This window comes from Poecilia reticulata, linkage group LG8 (assembly GCF_000633615.1).
Source record: "Poecilia reticulata strain Guanapo linkage group LG8, Guppy_female_1.0+MT, whole genome shotgun sequence".
Taxonomy (NCBI): Eukaryota; Metazoa; Chordata; class Actinopteri; order Cyprinodontiformes; family Poeciliidae; genus Poecilia; species Poecilia reticulata.
In genome coordinates this window covers 7,861,869-7,882,654 of record NC_024338.1, presented here as the reverse complement: position 1 = coordinate 7,882,654, position 20,786 = coordinate 7,861,869, and the positions used below count along the sequence as shown (strand labels likewise).

General features: G+C 40.6%; 3 protein-coding genes across 6 annotated transcripts in view; 1 reads left to right on the top strand and 2 right to left on the bottom strand.

Moving 5' to 3' along the window:
• Positions 1-589: 589 nt before the first annotated feature.
• LOC103468425 (heme-binding protein 1) lies at positions 590-8,143 on the bottom strand. The gene is made up of 4 exons (XM_008415510.2): positions 7,160-8,143; positions 2,380-2,518; positions 2,086-2,266; positions 590-1,468 (listed from the first exon to the last, which is right to left on the bottom strand). Exons 1-4 carry the CDS (start codon positions 7,235-7,237, stop codon positions 1,291-1,293), a joined length of 576 nt encoding a protein of 191 aa, XP_008413732.1. The 5' UTR covers positions 7,238-8,143; the 3' UTR covers positions 590-1,290.
• A 1,007-nt stretch (positions 8,144-9,150) lies between these two features.
• Positions 9,151-11,627, bottom strand: fmc1 (formation of mitochondrial complex V assembly factor 1 homolog). The gene is made up of 2 exons (XM_008415505.2): positions 11,397-11,627; positions 9,151-9,891 (listed from the first exon to the last, which is right to left on the bottom strand). Exons 1-2 carry the CDS (start codon positions 11,529-11,531, stop codon positions 9,688-9,690), a joined length of 339 nt encoding a protein of 112 aa, XP_008413727.1. The 5' UTR covers positions 11,532-11,627; the 3' UTR covers positions 9,151-9,687.
• Positions 11,593-20,786, top strand: part of grin2ba (glutamate receptor, ionotropic, N-methyl D-aspartate 2B, genome duplicate a) — a 178,721-nt gene continuing 169,527 nt past the window's right edge. The window contains exon 1 of one of the 4 annotated variants that reach the window (XM_008415507.2): positions 11,593-11,674. The gene's annotated coding sequence lies outside the window, so the exon portion shown is untranslated. The other 3 variants (XM_017306255.1, XM_017306254.1, XM_008415508.2) reach the window with 3 other exon arrangements.

The following is a 20,786-nucleotide window of genomic DNA, read 5'->3' as shown; positions in this document are numbered from 1 at the left end:
TATTAGATTCAAATTAGTTTCAATCGATTAACTATTAAAAGTTCGCTTAGGTCTTTTTTCTAGTGTTGTAGTTTGGCCGCCATCCAGCAGAGGGCGCCGTTTWAGCGGAGACAGTTGGTGCAGGATTAAACATGGCAAAGCCTTACCAGAACGGCAAAGAGAGTCGGAAACTCTTTATTGGGTAAGTATTTAATACAGCTGACACAAAAATAATGTTAAAATTTAATGGTGTTTTATTTTTAATTTAGCATATTGTGAAAATGTACCCCTTCGTGTTATGCAAAGACGGTTAGCCTTCTTGCTACTAGAGAAAACTCGGGTTTTTAAGAAAATGGCCGCGCTAGTCGTAAACTGTTCGATAAGATCAACTTTAGATGAACTTATTACTCTATGACTTGCACCCCTACCTAAAAGTTGAATATTGGTCCTATTTTACCACAGCACCTGCTGTCTTCCCCAAAAGGCTTATGTCAAAATGCAGACAGGATTTATTCTTGCCGCTCTCTCCTAAATACGAGTTTCCCGATTTTTTATCAAACAATGATGAGAGATTTTGAGTCGCACAAATGAAAACRCAGCAAATACAGACTATCACTGAATAATGTTTTTATTTATGCAATAAAACACTCTCGAGCCTTAAAAATAAAATTCACTCCAACCACAAAACCCTTACATGCACAGACGGGTCACAAAACGGTTTGTAGAGTTTCACRAAGTAAAAATTTTGTATGTCATGCACTAAAACACAAAACTCTCCTGAAAACACAGAATATTTTTACACMAATATAACAAAGTATTGTTTGTATATAATCGTAGCATAAATAACCAAAGGTCTCCTCACAGCTGCCATTCCTCTGATTCAAAAGGTTTAATTCCACTTAATGGTTTAACTATCTTTATCAGATAGAAGAAGCTTGCTTTTGCAACAACTTTTCTTTATGTTGCTAGTTGTTACTGTTATTTAAAGAYGTGCTAGTTAGTACTCAACGACATGGGAACTCTGTTGGGATTTATCACCTTCAAATACAAGTCTCAAGCTATATATTTATATATATGTTAGTGGAAGCTAATTTAGTTTCCAATATTTTTTTTCTTTCCTTTCTTTTGGTCATTCTTATAATAAATACTGTTTGTTTGTCTTTATCGTAGAAAGCGTAAAAACAGAAAATCTCGCTTCTTCCAGCTTCATTTTGAACCCATTCTCTGTTTACAGCTGTAGGACTAACAGAGGTGAAGATTGAATTTTTTACTTTTTTGGAGGACTAAGCTTTGATGGGCCTGAGTGGCCTTTCACGGGTCCTCCTGTAGAAGCCAAACTTCATTTCTACGTCCGTAAGGCTTGAGCGGAGGGTCGTAGCTGCAGCAGAAGTACTGCTTGCGCTGAAAGGGAGTGGTCTCGCCCAGGGCGCGCGTCAGGCGGGCGGCCTCGGCCCGATACTCGCTCTCCCCGGCGAAGCCGCCAAACTGTCTGCAGAAACGGAACAGAGAGGATAGATTTCAACCTGTAGTCATTTATAATGTCTCAACAGTTGCAGCGCATGCAGTGGGAATGAAAAGTGTGGTATTTCGCGTTGCCTCTGTGTGAGAACTGCAGCTTGTTCGTTGCCGTCGCAGTACGCAGTCCTGAACTTGAGCTGGGAGGTGTTTCAGTCCAGTTCACTGTACAGAACAGATTTGTCTCTGGGGGGTTTGTGCGTTTCCTCAGCTGAACCGCTCATGTCATCTCTTTTAGCTTAAAGTCAAGGACTTTGACTTGGCCCTTCCCAACATTGTCCTTAAGCATTTTGGAAGAGTGACTTGTGCAAATCTTTTTTTGTTTTTTTGTCTTTTAGAGTGACCCGTGATCCTACAAGGCTGCATTCAKAGCATCGACTTTAAATAAAAAGTGAATAAAGTAGAAAACATTGGATCACTTTCCATAATAATAATAGACTAAATGTRTCAGCTCTTGTGTGTGGGATTAAGATATCTTAATTCAATTTTAGAAGCTTTTACAAATATAGTGTCTTGCAAACTTTTACAAACAACTTGACTTTTAAAAAAGTAAACACTATTATAAGATGTACTGTCACAAATGGCACMTACAGCGCGTATACAGTCATGCCGGGCCGCTCCTCCACCCTGATGGTGCTGTCGGTGGGAGCTGGGGGGTCTTGTTGGTAGGCGTTGGGGATCCGGATGCCCACCGCCAGACGTCGGGAGAAAACGCCATCGTTCCGCGGGTACACCGTGATGATGATGGGAAACGCGATCCCCATGGCCTCACCTTAGAAAACGAAATGTAGATTTGAAATGTGCGACTTCATTTTAGCAAGATGCATTGATGTCTCGTTAATGCAAAGCGGGGTTTGGTTGGTTTCAAGCGTTTCTCTTTCTAACCTTGCTCATTGTTTCCACCGATGTACGTCAGCAGTTTTCGCACCAGCTCCCCGATTACTTGCTCATAGGTCCTTCCTTCCGAGTAGACGGCAGCGTACTTTGCCGCATCGTACCGTCTCACCTCAAAGCTCACTCCGTTCTGTGGAGCAAAGAGAAACGAGAGAATGCTAGTAGTTTGTGGAGCAAACTTCTAGCATTCTAGCAACTACTGAAACACAGACGATTGTGTCACGAATTTTAGTTTGTTATGCCATATATTCCTCCAAGTCTGGGATTTATGGAAGAGTGGTGAGAAGAATGCCTTAAAAAAAAGTCCTGTTTGTACTTTTYTCTACAGGAGTCACAGCAAATGTGTGGTGGAAAGGACTCCGGTCTGATTTGACCAAAAGTATAAGCTGTTTGATCGACATGTAAAAATTTTCTGGGTAGAAAAGTGTCAGTGTACATCAGTTGTGTCCAATACTTTTTGTCCTGGGGGCCATGWTTGGCAATTTTAAACTACTGGRGGGCAACAAAGTTCATCGAATTAAAAATGCAAAAAAATTATTTTTTTTGTTTTACCAGCTCAACAATAAACAGTTTTTGTGAAATCTGTTTATCATAAGAAATCCAAAACATAAAAAGGGATTCAGACTGTTACCTTAYTAAAATAACAACATGCAATTTCCAAATTTTTTGGTTTATCAATCGTGTTTTTTAAATTTTTTGGCCAAAATTATTACCATTTTTGACTTGTRGTCAGGGGCCAAACAAAATAATTTGAAGAGCCACAAAGGGCCCCTGGGCCATGCTTTGGACACCACCAACGTACATCATAATGAGCACACCRTCCTCATGATGAAACATGAGCAGGACTATTTTCTTAGCTTCACTGGAATAGATTAGATCAGATCATATTTACGCCTTAGAGAAGCCTAGTCAAAGTCCATATCAAAATCTAATTGAGAATTTGCAGTAAAACTTCAGATTGATGTCCAATCTGACTGWTATGTCGGTGTCAAGACGTGCGAAACTGGTAGAAACACAGACCTAAAGTATTGCATTTGTAGAAATAAAGCTGTTAGGGAGCCTAAAAACAAAAGCACTCCACACTTTTCAGATACATAGTTATTTTTTTTAACAAAAAAATGGAGTGAAAGCATCCGTTTCCTTCCAGTTCACAGCAACGCTCGACTTCCGTTGGTTAAGTCCCAACAAAATACCCCAAAATTCGAGGTGACAAAAAAACGCGAAAAGTTCAAGGAGTGTGAATAATCTTCGCAAAGGCCACACAAAACCCTCGGTGGGCAGACCCACGTGAACCGCATTCGCCCCGATCTGATTAAATGTCTCGTTCTGCTCTGCAGGGTTCAGTGAGCTCATGGGGGAATTCTGGRCCAGASATGTGTGTGCTGTTACGTAACGGCRCGGCGGCGGCAGGATTAAGGAGACGCACGAACATCAGCTTTAAAAGCAGGCCACTATGTGGGGTCAACGTATAGCGTGTGGTCGCTCCTCTRCACGGCTCCTGCTGTGCACGCTTCAAAAAACTGACGTCGTTTTTTGAAGCGTTCCACAGTGTGTCGCTTGGAATTTAATTGCGCCTTATTGCGGTTTAATTTCTCTAACGCTACCAAAATGAACCGCCGGGCTGCTGAAGATGATTGTTGCTCGCAGCGTGACACTTGTAGCACGAAATGATACGGAGAAATTATCTCTTATGTTTTTCACTTGTGCTTGAGCTGTTTGGGATTATTTTCCTCCCCCATGGGCAACCTGCGAAGCTAAGAAGTATCATTCAGATAATAAAATCCTTCATCCCATAAAATAAATGTGTAACTTTCCTTCCTTTTTCCCAGTCTCAAGGTACTAAATGCACTTTTTTTTTTTTTTTAATAAAGCGCTTCAACAAATGTTCCTCYAGAGGTTTTAATTCCACTTCTGCTGCATCTCGTGTCAGATCCACATGCTCCTGCGTTGCAATTAAAGAGTTAGCTTTGTASAAGTTGTCACTGGAGCCGACGTTAAAAGTTGCGCTCTTCTGTGCAACAGTGTAATTAATTTGTCATGTGCATGCAGGCTGTGTGTCTGTGTGAGCGTGTGCATTGTAATTAGCCTCTGCCTAAAAAAAGAAAAAAAAGTGCTTACACCAAAGTAAAAAAAAAAAAGAAGAAGAAGAAAAGCTCCATGACTGTGCCGTTTTGGTTTTAAATTCGTGCTCCRTGCTCATTAGCGGGGTTTGAGCTCAGTTTCACCCACTGTTGCTGCTGCTGTTCAGCCTGTGAACGTGTGAATGTGCCCCACCTGGCATCTCCTCTGGAGCTGTCGGTTTTAATTAAAAGTGTCAGACAGATGCTTTATACACCAGAAGCCAGATCTTGACACGGAGCGTACAAAGAAGGCGTTTTTCTCTCAGCGCCTTTTTTCTGACGGTAAATCCAGAACTTTSCCATCTTTGGGTTGTTTGGGATAAATTAGATTATTTTTGTTTGCCGACTGAATAATGGTGAGAGGTGTTTTTTCACTCTCTCCAAAGCCACWAGTTGTGACTTGGGTCAAATGTTTTGAGTTTACAGTAGTTTGCTGGAATTTTAGCCATTCCCATTCCCAGAGAAAACGAGTGTCTCACACACACTTTTCTAGCTCTAATCTAAAATGTTCTGAGATTAGGGCCACTCCAAAACATTGATGTGTTCCAGTTACCCTGGAACTCGGAGCTGGGTTTGATGTCAGACCAGAGGTGACAGGTAAGAAGTTGAGATTTTGACGCCCATGAACATTGTTCACAGTACCTCTTAGAAACATTAGTTGAACCTTTACAACTTTTAATTTGTTCAGTTTAGAGTTGCATTGATTTCAGACACAGTCTTCCAGCTCAGCTTGCTACTGCTGATGTGAAGAGCAGCCATATTGAAACGCTGCATCTACCTTATAAGTCATAACTGGGGGACACTGCAGCTTTTTCAAGTTTCAGCTGGTATGTACCCAAATTTGAAACTGACATTTCAGTTGATTTAAGTCAGGGGGAAAAAAAAGGAAAAGACCAGGAGTTTGAAGATGCTGGATTTGGAACAAGATTCCAACATCTTCTAGCATGCTTGAGTTTTGATTGTTCCTGAAAATCCAAACCAATTTCCTCTAATCTGAGGAGAACAATTTGGGTCAGATGATTTAAACTCGGACACAATTAGATGTCAATGATCCCAAAACACTCATCAGTACTGGTTTCAAAATGGGTAAAGCCGGCTGATACTAAGTTCCTACAATGAACCCGACCTCAACTCTACTCAGAGATGACGTGCTTTGCTTAAAAAGCAAAGTCAAACCAATGAAATAAAACTCTGGCGATAAGAAAAGTCAGCTCTCCGTATGACGCTCACCTCCATGAGGCGTGTATGTAAACTTTTAACAGGCATTGTGTTTATGTCTATTTTTGAGGACCACCAACAAACCTCCTCCTCTGTGGACTGTGGATGCTCACATGTGCCATGTGTTGCTGAGTTTCCAAAGTCCCTTTGTTCGTTTGTCTGGCAAACAAAAGACAAGTTCTGAGTGGGAGACAAAGAGATAAAAGCGGATTTCCATTCCACATGAGAGAACGCGGCCCATACTGACACACACACACACTCACTGACAGACAGATCTGTTTTGACACGGCCAAGAGCACGTCATGTAAAAGACAGGCTACTTAGAAAAGACTCTTGAAGCCAGCTGTTGTTCCGTCCTGCACAGCAACGTGAAGCAAGCATTTAAAATAATATTTTTCTTCACAGCTGTCAAGTGGCTGTTTGTTTCTTATTCTGATTATTTATATAGTAGGTAGAATGTAAAGTCTGCATTGAGAATGTTAAGGTTCTGCGATGAGAATACATTTACATTAGTTTGCCATACAGTTGAAACCAGATATTTATCTTGTGTATTAAAATTGACAAAACTTTTGTTTTTATTCACCATCTGAAATTGTATCAGACAGACATTTGCTCAGCTCCTTCAGACTAGCCAGCAGCAATTAGCAAACACCTGGTGGAACTGAGCATCAGCTGAGCTCGTTATACTTCTAAGTGGTACACTTGTGAAAACGTTGTTTCAAGGTGGGGATAGTGTGTTAGAAATGACGTCCAGAATAATCAGTTATGCATAATGATCAAAGTAAACTAGTTCACAATTGTGAAATGCAAAAGAAATTATGAATAGTTGTAAAATATAAATAATAAAAATGAGAAAAATGTACGTTTGTTTGTAGTAAAAGCTGGGATGCTCTCAAGACATGTCCTTTTTCCCCAGATCCTCAATTGAATTTAGGTCTGGACTTTGACTAGGCCAACATAACATGGTTCTGGCTGTATGTTTAGAGTATTTCCCCCTGCTGTGAGGCGAACACGTTCTCCACTCTGAATTTATCTCCAACCAGCTCCAGCCTGTGCAGCCTGACAAAACAGATTCACCCAGCATGGTGCTGCCATGATGTGCAGCCACCCCTGYCCCTCACTCCTTTCCACCATTATTCGTGTCTGCTGCCTTGTGGAGCCACGCGGGCCCTCGGGGTTCCCTTCTTTGCGCGCGCTGCGGGTCAGCGGGCATCCTCACAGGTCACAGACAATTAGCCTTACTGCCAAGGTTGCAGGGCGAGTGAGAGGCTTGCGTTTTAAAAATAAATTCCGCTGCATGTGTCTAATGCTAAAGTTGGGAGTTTGATGAGAGAAATGTACAGCGCAGCAGAAAATCTGTGCGTAAAATTGCGCAAAAAACAAACAGAACCTAAGCCGTCGTCCAGAAGGCGCACAGATGTCTCTCTGCTTACCTTAGTCTCGGTGCTGAGCACTTTGTACTCGGTCTCCTCTGAATTCCCAAAGAGCGAATTTCTGATCATGCCAAACATCGCTCCGTCGGTCACTTCCACTCTCGTCGCTCCGTGCGCTTTTTTCCCTTCCTGTTAACGCCTTTGCCCTCCCTTCCTCCAGCAACCTGCTTCCCCGGAGAGACAAATCTGCGGTTTGCAAATCAAAAACAACTAAGCACCTCGTCTTCGTGAACTCCCTCAACAGCTGTTTCTCTCCCCCCGCCCCTCCTCTTCTTCTCGAGGAGGAAGATGATGCTGCTGAGCTGTCCGCACCTTCTGACAAACCAATAACCGAAGCAGCCTCCGCGCTGTCCCCGCCTCCCGCTCTCCTCCAAGCTCGACGCGCATCACCACCACCTAACGTGACTCATCCCCTCCCTCCTCCCGGAATAGTTAAAGTTGCGCGGACTCGATTAAAACGTCTTTTGTTTTTTTTTCTTTTACTCGCACCACTTCCACCTCTCAGCGACACTTTTGGTCACCCGGTTTCTGTTCCAGGATGGCAGGAGCAGGAGACGCGGAATCAATTTTGACACTACAGTTGTTTGTTTGTCACTACTCATTTGTGCGTTTGATTTGCCCGGCTGCGTTTGCGCATCTTAAGTTTGGGGTTTGTACATGAGCAGCGCACGTCTTGCTCTCTCCCTCCCCTGTGCCACTGTGAGCATGCTTTGCTGCAGGGTTAGTCTATTTTAATTCACACTGAAGGCAACGTTAGTCACCGCTGCACACTAAGAGCAAAAAAAAAAGGGAAAAGGGTGAAATTATGTGATGGTGGTTGGGGAGGGGAGGGATGATTTTTGAGAGAGCAGGTCTGGGAACAGAGGCACTTACTGCACATCATGAATGGCAACCTGGTTGATTCTGGAGTTTCAGTAATGTAGACTATGAGTTCTTAGAGTTGGCACAGGGGTGAAACTCTTCCTGCACATCCATAAAAACAGGCTGTAAATGTTCCATTATGTTGTCTCATGCTCAGCCTCCCAATCTGTTGTGCCGCCCATATGGGCCATGTAAAAAGACTCCACTGTCTCTAAAGCATGTGGCAAAAATGTATATATTTTTTTATTTTTGGATGCTACAACTATTTGCAAATGAGGGCTTCTTGGAAAAGAAAAATACAATTTTGATTTTAAAATATACTCTTTCAATAACAGAGCAATTTATCACAAACTGCCCTGACATAAAATACAGTTTACAGTGACAGAAATCAAATAAGTTCAGTCCTTTACATTTATTTACAGCTGCAGATCTTTTTGGGTATGCCTTTTCTAATTTTGGACTTTGACTGGACCATTCCAACACATATATGTTCTGAGCTAAACCCTTCCATTGCAGCTATGGCTGTATCTTCCCTGTCCATCTTTGAATCAGCTCCACTAATCTTTTCTGTCTCTGCTAGAAAGAAGAAGCATGATGCAGCCACCACCATGCTTTATTATACTTGGGTTTGGAGCCAACTCTCTAAAAAGCAGAGATGAACACAAACTGTTCTTGTAGGTTTTTCTAGAAGATCAACGATTACTTTATTAGGTCTCCACTATTTATTAGTGTTGAATTACCATTTTAACATTTCTTGTTTTAAGTGTAATTTAATTATCTGCTCCTTTATTTTTCTTGGGAGCAATTTTAAAGCTACATGTAAGTGAATACTAACGTACAAATAAAATAGCTTTAGCTAGCTGGTGAGGCTTATACAGTTTTCCCACCTCAAGCTTCTATACTTCATTTTCAGGATTTTCCATAAGTTTTTAGAAAATTCTTTACATTTAAGTTCAGAATAACTACCAAGATGGTTTTTTATTAACTTTTGTCTTCTGAAACCTAAGAAACATTTTTCTCTGTAATGCATGGATACACCTTTACACGTACAAGATAGTTCAAACTGAAGTTTTAGACAAATACTTTTGAAGGGACATATTGGCTACAAATAAGAAACTGCATTTTCTGAATGAGTGAAATATGCATATTTTTATTTTTGTTGCCAAAAAAGAGTTTGAGGTTATATCCTAAAACTCAATTTCACATTGAGATATTGGCATTGAAAGCCAAATAAAATGGACAACTAGCTAAATATTGATGGTCATTTATTTTAGCTTGTTTGTTCATGCACACATTTACACACAACTTAAAAAGAACTAAAGTTTTATTTACACAGTCAAGTATTAATTAACGTTTATAGGATTGACTTTAAATGAGACCACATAATGGGATATTCAATGTTTTTGAGGTGCTGCTGTTGAATACAAAGGTTTGAACAAGTTTTATATTTTAGCTGACTTTTAAATTTTTTATTTAATCAGTTCACATTTTTTCCCCTCGTTTCAAACGATTGCTCAGGAGAATGAAGAACAAGCTCCCTCAGTCCACAATGCCATAACCAGCGAACTCCGGAGTTTATATTACACGAAGGCAGCCCATCCATCCACTGTCCATTTAATTCCAGGAGTTTCCTGATTTTCTCCCGCCGACTGACTTTCCCTCTGTCTCTACTTCTCCCAGCCTTTCCCTCCTGGCTGCGTGGGCAGCCTGAGCCCCACCAGGCCCGCCACTTCTTCTGGGCTGCGCTCTCCCTTGCCATGGTAGAGGTTATGGAGGGCCAGGTGGTTCCTGGTGGACGTCAGCAAACACAGGTATGTGAGCGAGGCGTGGTGCGCCTCCTGCTGGGCCCTGCAGTACCTTTCCCCTGTAACCTGCGATCAGGAAAAATGATTAAATGACAGTAATTTCCATCACTTTAAAGAAAGACGCATGGGATGAAACCATAAGAATGGTCTGACTTGTGACCAAGTCATGAAGTTCTGAAAATGCAAAAACTTCCAAGTGTACGAATAACTGAGTGCATACACTTCAGGCAAATAAGGGAAGCACAATGAAGAACTTTCTGACATTCATGCACCACTGCAAGTACAACAGCACAGAGTACGGTCCATTTAGACACTTTAATGTACACTGTAGAGCCTAGAGAGCAATGCACAGTTTGACGTGAACTAGCAAGAGTTGCTTTAAGCTGTTTTGCTTCAGTGACAAGACATGCATTCAGTATTCCTGCTGAGCCATGTTCTCCCAAGCGTTAATAATGCAAGCTCTAAGCCTACATGGCAAACAGTACACACACTGACGCATTCTGGACAATGTGGAGTGATTTCTGAAAGCCACATGTGAAATAGAGCAGCGGTAAAAACAGAGCTAAACATGTAATTACAAGCTTAGAACTATTATTTTGTAATAAACTATCAAATCATATTTTATTTAACATTAAACAGCACAAAAACAGGTATCTACTGATGAGGCATCTACTTTTTACTGCGGCTAAACACATTCCTTTATTCAGGGTTTCTCCCAGTGTATTATAAGTCTGGCGGGCCACCAGGCTTAGCGTTCCTTATTTATTTATGTTTTTTTTTATTTTTGCATTTTTTAAGACTTTATAGTTGGTGTTCAGTTATTGATCTTCCAAACACACATAATTATCAAGTGATATGTTCAAATTTCTTGTCAAGTGTAAACATTTTTTAACTCAAAAACCTGGCAGGTCACTGGATGAATGACTGCTGAGCGCTCTAACCACCTGGCTTAGCATGATTTCTGGGGAAAATCTTGCTTTATTAATTATGCATTATTATTACTATTAAGGCATCCTTAAAGTTTTACATTACATAAAATGTCGTGAGCAAAAATAATGTATTTTATATTTTACACTATAAAGTTGCACGGCAGTCATTAATAAAGTTAATTCAACGGGTAGCCAGTGGTCTCAAGCTCCAGTCCTCAAGGGCCGGTGTCCTGCAACTTTTACATGTCTCTGCTTCAACACACCTGGCTCCAATATTAGCTAATTAACATAGATTGATAGCGAGGCTGTCATTTAATTTAAGTATGTTCGACAAGGGACACCTCGAAAAAGTTACAGGACTGTGGCGCTCGATTACTGCAGTTGGCTAATGTTAGCATGCCCTTCACAACAACTCACCTTGCTTTTTAAAATGTTTTATTATTTGACAGCAATCGCCTGTGCGTTTCAGGTTCTGTTTTCCTTATATAGCCTTGCTTGTAAACGATTCAAGATCATATAAATTACTATTTTGACAACTAGCATATGCTTAATACGACATATAAATCATATGTTTTGAGACTGAAGAATGCTGGTAGCAGCCTAGCTAATATTAGCCTTTTGCTAAACTGGGGCTAAACTCACCTTATTCTTGCGAAACTGATCTATGACGTAGTTATAAGCAAGCGACTGTTTGAAACCCGGTCCTTGAATGATACGTAACTCTTTCAATATTCCTCTACAGACTCTTAGAGGAGATGACAGCGACGCCATCGCCATCTCTCCACGATGTACCGAAGTCGAGCAACTCAAGGCAGCCAGACATTCCCAATCAAACCCAGCGCTGCCATTCTGTCTGCAAACCACAAGATGGCGGCATCTCACATATAATGAACACAACGGCACTCTGGCTACTGCAACAGGTAATTTCTTTCTTTGATAACTTTACTCATAATTAGCTGTGCAGCCTCTCAAAAAATCAATCAATCAAAACAATTAAGAATGAAATTAATGTTGATATGAAAAGCAATTTAAAATGCAACAAAATATATAGCATCAAAGAAAACAGTTTGGACCCCTTAATCCTTTTTTTCCAATCTTATTAATAATATATATAATAACATATGTTATGGATTCATTTAAATTTTTATATAAACTTTTATATCTATAATGAGCTGAGCAACTCCAATAATTAATATCCAAGTCAGCTGGAGCTGTTATATTTTGACTGGGTGTTATGATAATTCACAAAAGTAGTGTGTAGGTGTATGTAAATACCAAAATAAAATACCATGAAATTTTTTTTTGCCTTGACGCCATAGATGTTACATGAGACAAATCGCAATTTTTGATCTCTACTGTGAGGCTCATCCTTAAAGAGCCACCATTTTATCTGAAATTTTAGGTTTTGAAATAAAGAAAAACATGCATAAAGAGGATACATTTTCTCATGTGGGTTGTTCATATTTGTGTAAAATTATGTTTAAAGGAAACAAAAGGCATCCAATGACAAGAAAAATAGAACTAAAACACTGACGCTGGTACTTTTAGTATCCTTCTTTTCTGAAAATTCAATGCAATGATAAAATTTATGATAAACCTCCATTTGTTACATCTGTATTAAAAAAACACATTAGTTGGCTCTTTATCATTTTGGCCAAAGTTAAAAGCCACAGCATGGCAATATGGGGATACAAAGTGAATTGGAAAATAAGAATGATACAGGCATGCAGGCAGGCTTGTAGTTTGCGATGTGTACCATGTTACATGATCATTTGCTTAAAAAAAAAAAAGAAGTCAGAAACTGAAAGAAAAACAAAGCACAGCGGTCTGTTAAGAGCCATTACCGGCATGGAGATGAATTTATCGGCATGGCAACACTGGGTTTGGCTGAGGGCGAAATGCAAACAAGACAGTTTGTTTTCACAGCCATGCCGACACGAAGCAGAAGTCCTTTAATGCTTTCCAGTTCAACAAGACGGAGTGCGTCGAAACCCGAAAAGTAGAGGGAGAGAAAACTAATTACACGAGTTCTTTTTACACCGAGCAGTAAATCGTTTTGAACGTCACCATGACGTCAAGCAATCATGCAGTTCCTTGCAAACGTATTGACACTTCTTGTTCTTTTTCACATTACGTTACACATGAAATATAAATGTATTTTATTAGGATTTTACTTGATAGTCCAACAGAACGTAGTGAATAATTTTGGAGTGGAAGAAAAATGATACATGATTTTCTAATAATGGTAAAAAATAATAATCTGAAATGCATACAATTGTCTTCAGCCACTGTATAAAAAACTTAGCAGTAACAGCTGCAACTAGTCTATTGGCTCATGCATTTACTAACGACCGCTTCCCGGTCCAGCCATCAGTATAATTTCAATTCTCTTTGCTCTTTTGTCAAACGCAATTTTTTGTCTATCTGAAATATAAAAGAAATATACATTTTACATTATCCTGTGTATGGAAACTTACGGCCCACCATGTAGATCTGAGCTTTTCCATTCAGGCTTGGTCAGACAACGACATTCATTTCTCGCCACAGCATGATACTGCCACCACCGAAGAATCCGAATGCACAAAACACTTAAAATCTTTCTACTGATGAACGTTCTTGAACATGGATTTTTTTCCCAAAACTCGTGTATTGATGATGGACTCTAGGGGGAGCCAGTCTCTTATTAGTTTCACACCGGTTTGGTTCCTCGACATTTATTGGAAGGCCCCCTTCTACCTTCCCCATATCACACTCTCTCTCTCTCTCTCTCTCTCTCTCTATCTCTCTCTCACACACACACTCTCTTTCAATGAATACTAATGCAGCGAGTGGGCCCACCTCCCTTCCTCCTATCTTTTTTTTTTTGCAGGGATGGGCGAGAGAGGAGAGGAGAGGAGGGGGGGGAGAGACAGAGCAATTCCAGCTCAGTATCTTTCCTCATGAGGTAGGCTGTGCTTGACTAGCAGCAGCAGCAGCATCAACTTCCCCTCCCCAAACCTCTCCCCCCCAACGATGCCTCTTTTTTTTTTTTCTTTTTTCTTTTTTTCTTTCTCACACCGAGCAATATTGGTAACCGCGTCCGTTGCCACTGCAACAATGTCTCGCCTGCGCGTGGGGCGTGCGGCGTCTGAGCAGAGTTGAGAGGAAAAAAAAGAAAAGCGGAGAGGACATCTGTGCCCGGTTTTCCGTCATCTGGATGGGAAGTGCCTTTTGGCAGGGGAGAGAGAGAGAGAAGAAAGCGGAAGGCAAGCCGGGGAAGGGGAACAACTGGCACCAGCCAATCCCCCCCCGTCCACTCTCAGACTGGAGACAACGGAGGCCACCGGAGTATTTGCTTTTATCTTTCGTTTTTTGTTCTTTTTTTTCCTCATTGCGCTGCTGGGAGGTGCTTTGCCTTTTCATTTGCTCGCTCTTTCGGTCCTCTGCCTCCTCATCTATTTTGCCATTTACCTGGTCAACAATTTCGTCCATTTATGAGCCAGACAAGGAGGGAGAGGGAGAGAGAGAGAGAAGCAGAAAGACAGAGAAAAGGAGAAAGAGACAGAGGAGGGGGATTTTTGTTCCCCCCTCTTTATCCTCTTTTATCCCCTCCATCCATTCTTCTTTCCTTCCCTTTCCTTTGCTTTCGCTCCCTGTGCATCCCACGCACCCTTCCTTCCTCCCTCCCTTCCTTCCTCCCTGCCTCATCCTCCTCCCCCTCCACCCGTAACTTTGGCTACTTTTTCTTTTTTTTTTGACTCCACCTGTCGTTTTATTTATTTCCTTTAAGCAGCTCTAATAGTCATTTCAATTAGCTTTCGTTGTCTTTTCTATTTATGGCTTTTTCACTTTTATACCTATTTCCCTCCTTCTTTTTTCCCCCTTATGCTTCTTATCTGGCTGATCCCTAACTCTGACCATAGGTAGGTCTGATTAGTGTTTAGTGTCTGTCTTGTTTCCTTCCTGTGTGTGCGAGGCGTTTTGTGTTTGTAGCACACCTTGACAATGATCCACACACACACACACATTTAGCAGATCCATGGCTCTCCTCCCATCCCGCTCTCAGCTGATTCCTGCCCTCCTGACGTCACTCTTCCTTATTTCATCCTTGTTTTCTGACTTCATTTCTTCTTCCTTTTTTTAACCCCTCTTCTTAAAGTGACACATCGTGCGAGCACCTTCTCCAGCCATGATCACGGACATGAAGCGTTCGACTGCCTTGTCACGTTTTAAAAAGTGTCTTGTATCCATTAAAGCAGCTTCATCACATCTACATGTTTGTTCCTTTTTTGTTTTCTCGTCTCTCACACGTGCACACACATGAAAACTCACACCAAACTTCCTCATCTGCTGAAAAGCGTCGGGTTTTACAGGGTCCCCCCCTCGTTTGATCAGGTGAAGGTCAGACCGAGCAGGAAGGGCCCGTTTCACTCGGTCGCTTCAAAGCCCGTTCTGCCGGGGCGTCATCTGTGTTTGCACAGTCCTCTGGCTCCGTTTTCGATGCCCTCTTTTCCTCTCTCCTCCCCTCTGCCTCCTCCCTCTGTCTGTCTCGTATCTTTCCCAAACTGAACTCACTCCCATTCCTGCAGACAGACGCACACAAGCACCTAAAGAGAATGGACTAGGAAAAAAACTGGCTTTTAAAAAAAACAAACAAAACAATCTTCCAGAAGGAGTTTTTATTTTTACTTTTTTTGGCTTCACATTTACCTATTTTCCTCTTCTCCTCATTTGCTAACATCCATTCATCTCTTACACACTGATCCCACTTATTGATTTGTTATTCTTTGTTTCATTTTTCTTCGCTGTGGAAAAAGAATCAAGAAGGAAGATTTTCGTAATTTTGTTTTGTAAATTAAACTTTATTATTTTAATTACGATAGAGCTAAAAATCTTTTTGACTGCAAGGCAACAGAACAATCTGGAGTAGTAAGGCATAGCAAAAAGCACACAGTTATACACACAAATAGCAAAAAAAATACACATGCATCTCATTTTCATTTTTTTTTTAAACGTTCTTTAATATTTCCATTCTGTTTCTGAAGGAGATTTAAAACCGAATGAAGACGTCGGAAAAGTGGAACTTTGGATATAGATGTTTCTTTTTCTTTTTCTGTGGAATTACCCTTTAATCCTGGATTAGATTTTGAATGACCAAAAAAATATATATTTAAAAGTAAAACAAATAAAATTCTGGACATTTATGTATTCAATTTGATTTAGATTTTTTTTTCTTTTTTTTTGTTGTACAATTTTCAAAGGACCGAAGCTGATCTGTCTCTCGGCTTTTAAATCTTAAGTGGATTTCACAACTATGGATTAAAGACTGAAGCAGCATCTTTGTCGGTTGACCTTGATTTTAAGTTCTCCATGCTACAAAAACTCAACACATTTAATATATTTCATTGTTTAGAATTGAATAGGTGAGTATGTTTTATCTGGATCCACACATTCAGTTGCTGCTTTTGGATGGTGAAGAGCTAATTTTGTCTTCAAGTCGACGTTTTTCCATATCCATGCATGGATGTGTGTGTGTGTGTGTGTGTGTGTGTGTGTGTGTGGGTCTACAAACCTGTCACAGTCTAAGTGCTAAATGCTGGTGGATTATTGACATCATTAACAGCTCTCAAACTTCACCTCCTCATCTTTCTTTATTACTTTTCCTCCACTAATTCTACCTTTCGTTCTCCTTTTTTAATTCATGAGAATCAAAATGAAAGAGTAATGAGTGTCTGGCCATGTAAAAGATTAACTTCAAACGTCAAAATAATTTCCATCTCAAATCCTTGCTCTGTGCAGCTACTTGCTCTGGAGAAGGAGAGAAAAAAACTGCAACTCGGTGCGAGAAGATGTTGTGTTTGTAGATCAATACAGTAATCTACATGAAGGAAAAAAAGCACACTTCCCCTTCCTGAGAGCAATTTTTCTTATCTGACGTTATTCCAACAAAACCCAAATTGCTTTAGCAGTACGGACATGATAATGATGTTACTCCAGAGTCAAATTCCTACTCTGTATCTGCAACACAATACACATTTAAACCCATTCCATTCATTTCTCTCTCTCCCGTCGCAGACACACACAGACCCCATTGTCCATCCATCTACCACAAGTGCAGCGGTGATTGACCCTGTTTCTCTGATTAACTTCCCAATCATTTGTCTGACAGCGTGATTTGGATTTACACCGCGAGTGTGTGTTTGTGTGAGTGCTTTTGCTCAGTCAAGGTTATGGCGTCACACCTGTAAACCCACCTGGGACCTGCTCTCATAAACTCAGGGTCTATTAGCCATTCTGCTAGCTGCTCCCTCGCACACATGTGACCCTCCGTAGCCTCTCTGCAGATGGGTACTTGGGCTCAGGTAGTCTGTCAGAGCTGTCGCCGCCGCTGCCACGCTGCAAAGCGGACGTCTCGGGCGCGAGCTCTGCGTCCTGACACATGGCCCACCGCCGTAATGACTACAGAGACCGTCCGTGGTAGTCTTTTATGGTCTACCACGTGTAATGTTGGTGTAATGTTTGTCGTGCGGTCTTGACAATGGTGGAGTCAAAATGGATGTCGATGTGGACTTTATAGATTTCTAGCTCASCTGGAAACAGGCATTTCGTATGCCTACTTTAGCTGATCTACCAGTTCTATAGAGTACAACGATGGTGTGAAGTAAGCAGACGTAAATACAGCTATAGAGAGTTGGACACCATGGATGGAGGATGTTTTCTCTGAATTGTAATCATGCTCATATGTATCAAATTACATCATTTAGCTTGATGTCTCGCTGTCGAGAGTAAATGTTTTCTCCAGTTTTAAATGAATAACATTTAACGAGTATTACCAACAATTAAATTGAACAATAAATCGTTTGCCACTAAACTGGACTTCCAGGAATTTTCAGCTCCTCACAATTGAAGACAAGACATCTTCTAATTGTTTCTAATCACAGATCAAATCAAAGGGATAGTAATGTCTTTACAAGTAGTAATATCTTCATTTTGTTTAAATCCAGATTGGTTCTTGTCCCAGACACTTAAGCTAACACCATTTCTGACAGGGACTAAGACTAAGCAGATTCGTACCACTTTTAAAAGTTTCAATCTAAAAAGGAAAAAGTCCGATATTATTGCAAATACTTTTTTGTAGATTTCTACCCTACAATACTTTGCTACCAAATTGTTACACTGATGCTGAAAAGCATAACACTGTCCTTTCTTGAAGCATGTTTCATAGGGAAGATCGTTGGTGATGCACGACCTCCTCCGTCCTCCATTTCTGGTGTAAATAACAATCTAATCCAAATGTCATGAAAACTAAAACTGTAAACCAAATTGCATTTGCATGAACTCTTATGAAGTTTGAGATTGGATTTTGTAAGATGTTTAGATTTGGATCACAGCTGACTAGCAAACAGCTAAATGCTAATCTGAGAAGGACAAGGTTTAGTTTCCGGGTCAAAAACTAGTCTTGATTTATAGAAAACAAAGATGCTAGCTGCTAGTTTGACACTACAGTAATTGTTTGGACTTTATTTCAAATGAATACCATTTATAACGTATTGGCATTAATTTGACTAAACAATAAATCCATGGTGTWCCAATAACTGAGCCACTCTGTGTTAGATCTGTGTTTCATCTGTTAGATGAAAATGMTAATTATTTTAGTGTGGTTTTGCTAAAAGGTTGSAAGCGTTTATATTGTTTTCTTCTAGCGTCTTAATTTGGCATAAAACAGATAAGTTTTATTCCCTGACTAGGGGGTCAACACCTATAGGTTCAGATGTAGCCCAAAGTGAGTCTCAATAAGTTGGTCAAAACATTCTGTTGATCTTACAGGAGTTTTTAGAAACAAAGATGGAAAATGTTTTTCATGCTTTTTTCCCTGAACTTTCATTCATTATCTACATAGAAGTTCCAAATTAGAACGTAATTAGAAGTATATGGGCAGTTCTTTTTTTTTTTTCCAATTGTTGAAGGTTGTTTATGTTTTCTTATCAATAGATCACATAGTATGAGGTTTATTCTTCATTTTGCATAAAGTCAAAACATCCTATTAAAATKACCTATTCAGTCAGTTGCTGTAAAGTTTTACTATGTGTCCTGTTATGTACCTGTGGCTGGTTCAAACCCCATGTCAGTCTGTTTTGCTTGTGGCTTCAGCGTGTAAATGTGTGCATGAATGGATGACTGAATGTAACAAAAAGCACTTTTGAGTCATCTGGATTTGAGATTTAACTTTAAAGCAAACACTTCTTTAATCTGTACTCGCAAAACGTAGAAAGCTGTGCTTTCTGGAAGGGTCGTACAGTTTTGCTGATCTAGACTATTTTGATTTAGTAGGASTGAACCCAAAAAAGTTCACAACTAAACCCAGCAGATTGCTGAAGGAGTAACATCAAAGCAAACTTCTATCTTAAAAAGGTCAAAACAGTTCACGCAAACCTTATTGTATTGATTTCTACTCTGCATATTTTACTTTTGCCAAGAAAAGCTGAACATGTTCAGTTTTGAACTAGTGTTTCACAGRAAAAATCATTGGTGGCRCACCACGTCCTAGCTTCCTGTCAACTGTGAATAACCTTTAAACAATTCCAAGTTTAAAGGTTTTGAAACGATATCTGCAAAGACTGCAACAACGTTGTTGAAATTGGAGTTTGTTGCAGTGATAAAACTCCACTTTAGTCTTGGCCTCAGTTAGACCAGCTAACTGTTGGCTAGAAAGAAGCTAGCCTCAGCATCTGGGGCAAAAAAAAACTAATCTGAATTTATGCAAAATGAAGATACAAGAGAGTTACTGTCTACAGGCAAAATATGAATTTTGCCTTCAAGGTTAAAACCTTGAACAATCCCGAACTCTCCCTTTGAGAGGTTTTAAAGGCGCCACGTTTGCAGTCTTCATTGATAAACAGGATGGAGAGAAGACAGCAGGGGCTAAGGAGATTCATAATCCTATCCCCTCTTCCTACTGATTTTCACTCTGCCTCTCTGCTGCTTAATGAGACAACAAAGCAACTCCTGTTTGTGGCTCCGAGCRCGGCGCCTGCCTCGACAGAGCCAGCGGTAACCCCTCCGCTTAGGTGTTTTGTATTCCACTGACTTCCACTCTGTGCCATCTAGGGATCACAGGATCCTAATTCACCGCCACTTCTGACAGTGCACGGCAGAACCGTCGGCGTAGAGCGAGCTTCAAACCCCCAACACCTCGGATTCACTTTATGTGCGGCGCTGCGAGACGACCCCATCCATCATCTTGTTCTAAATGAGAAAATCAGTCCGCAGAGCTCCGTCTGAAGCTCGTAAAAYGAGGCGCTCGCATCTCAATCCCGTTCACCCGTTACAGAGCTGCTAACCTGTGTGGGACAACTCCAAAAAGGGGAAGAAGAAAAAAATGTCCATCTGGATTTTATCGGCTGTATATTCACGTCAAGAAAACAGAATATGGGTCATGATCTGATATAAAAAGGCTGTTCAATAATTCATCTGAGCTGATTAAGAGGACTYGCATCGACAGAGACGCTGTCCATGAGAAATGATGTACACAGAGTGCACAGAAATGCAGTTAGGCCTCTTTACAAGATTAGGACCGAACTAAGAACAAAGGTTCGACAAATGCCTCTGAGCTTCAAGTGGCCGCTGAAAAACCTTCTGCTTCAATAYGCTTTAAAACAGCCGCGCTCGTTGTGTGGCKACGTGTTTACAATCCTGTGCGTTTTTGTCTCTGTTGTGCGTGTGTGTGTGTGTGAGTGTGTGAGGCCCATCAATCTATTAAATATGAAAAGAACAATCTGTTACCCCGCAGAGACTGGTTCATTATTCATTAACATTTTTCACTTAATCATTTATTCACCTAAAGTATGGCTCAAACACGCCTCTAAGATTGAGACGATCTTGTACTTTTGTTTGTTAAATATGAGATGTGTATCGGCTTTATTTGATTCTTTCTTTTTCTTTTCCCGCTAACTTGTACCGCCTTTTGGAGATACTCATTTAAAATGATTCTGGTTCTGAAACCAGAGATCCTGCAAGGTTTACAGTTCAAAACTTCATACTTATGATTTTTTT

Excerpts from the sequence above, each read along its gene's own strand:
- fmc1 (XM_008415505.2), bottom strand. The coding sequence starts at position 11,531 with ATGGCGATGGCGTCGCTGTCATCTCCTCTAAGAGTCTGTAGAGGAATA. Across the intron at positions 9,892-11,396 it reads ATCAGTTTCGCAAGAATAAG|GTTACAGGGGAAAGGTACTG; the intron begins GTGAGTTTAGCC and ends TCCTGATCGCAG.
- LOC103468425 (XM_008415510.2), bottom strand. The coding sequence starts at position 7,237 with ATGTTTGGCATGATCAGAAATTCGCTCTTTGGGAATTCAGAGGAGACC. Across the intron at positions 2,519-7,159 it reads TGCTCAGCACCGAGACTAAG|AACGGAGTGAGCTTTGAGGT; the intron begins GTAAGCAGAGAG and ends TTTGCTCCACAG. Across the intron at positions 2,267-2,379 it reads CGGTGGAAACAATGAGCAAG|GTGAGGCCATGGGGATCGCG; the intron begins GTTAGAAAGAGA and ends TCGTTTTCTAAG.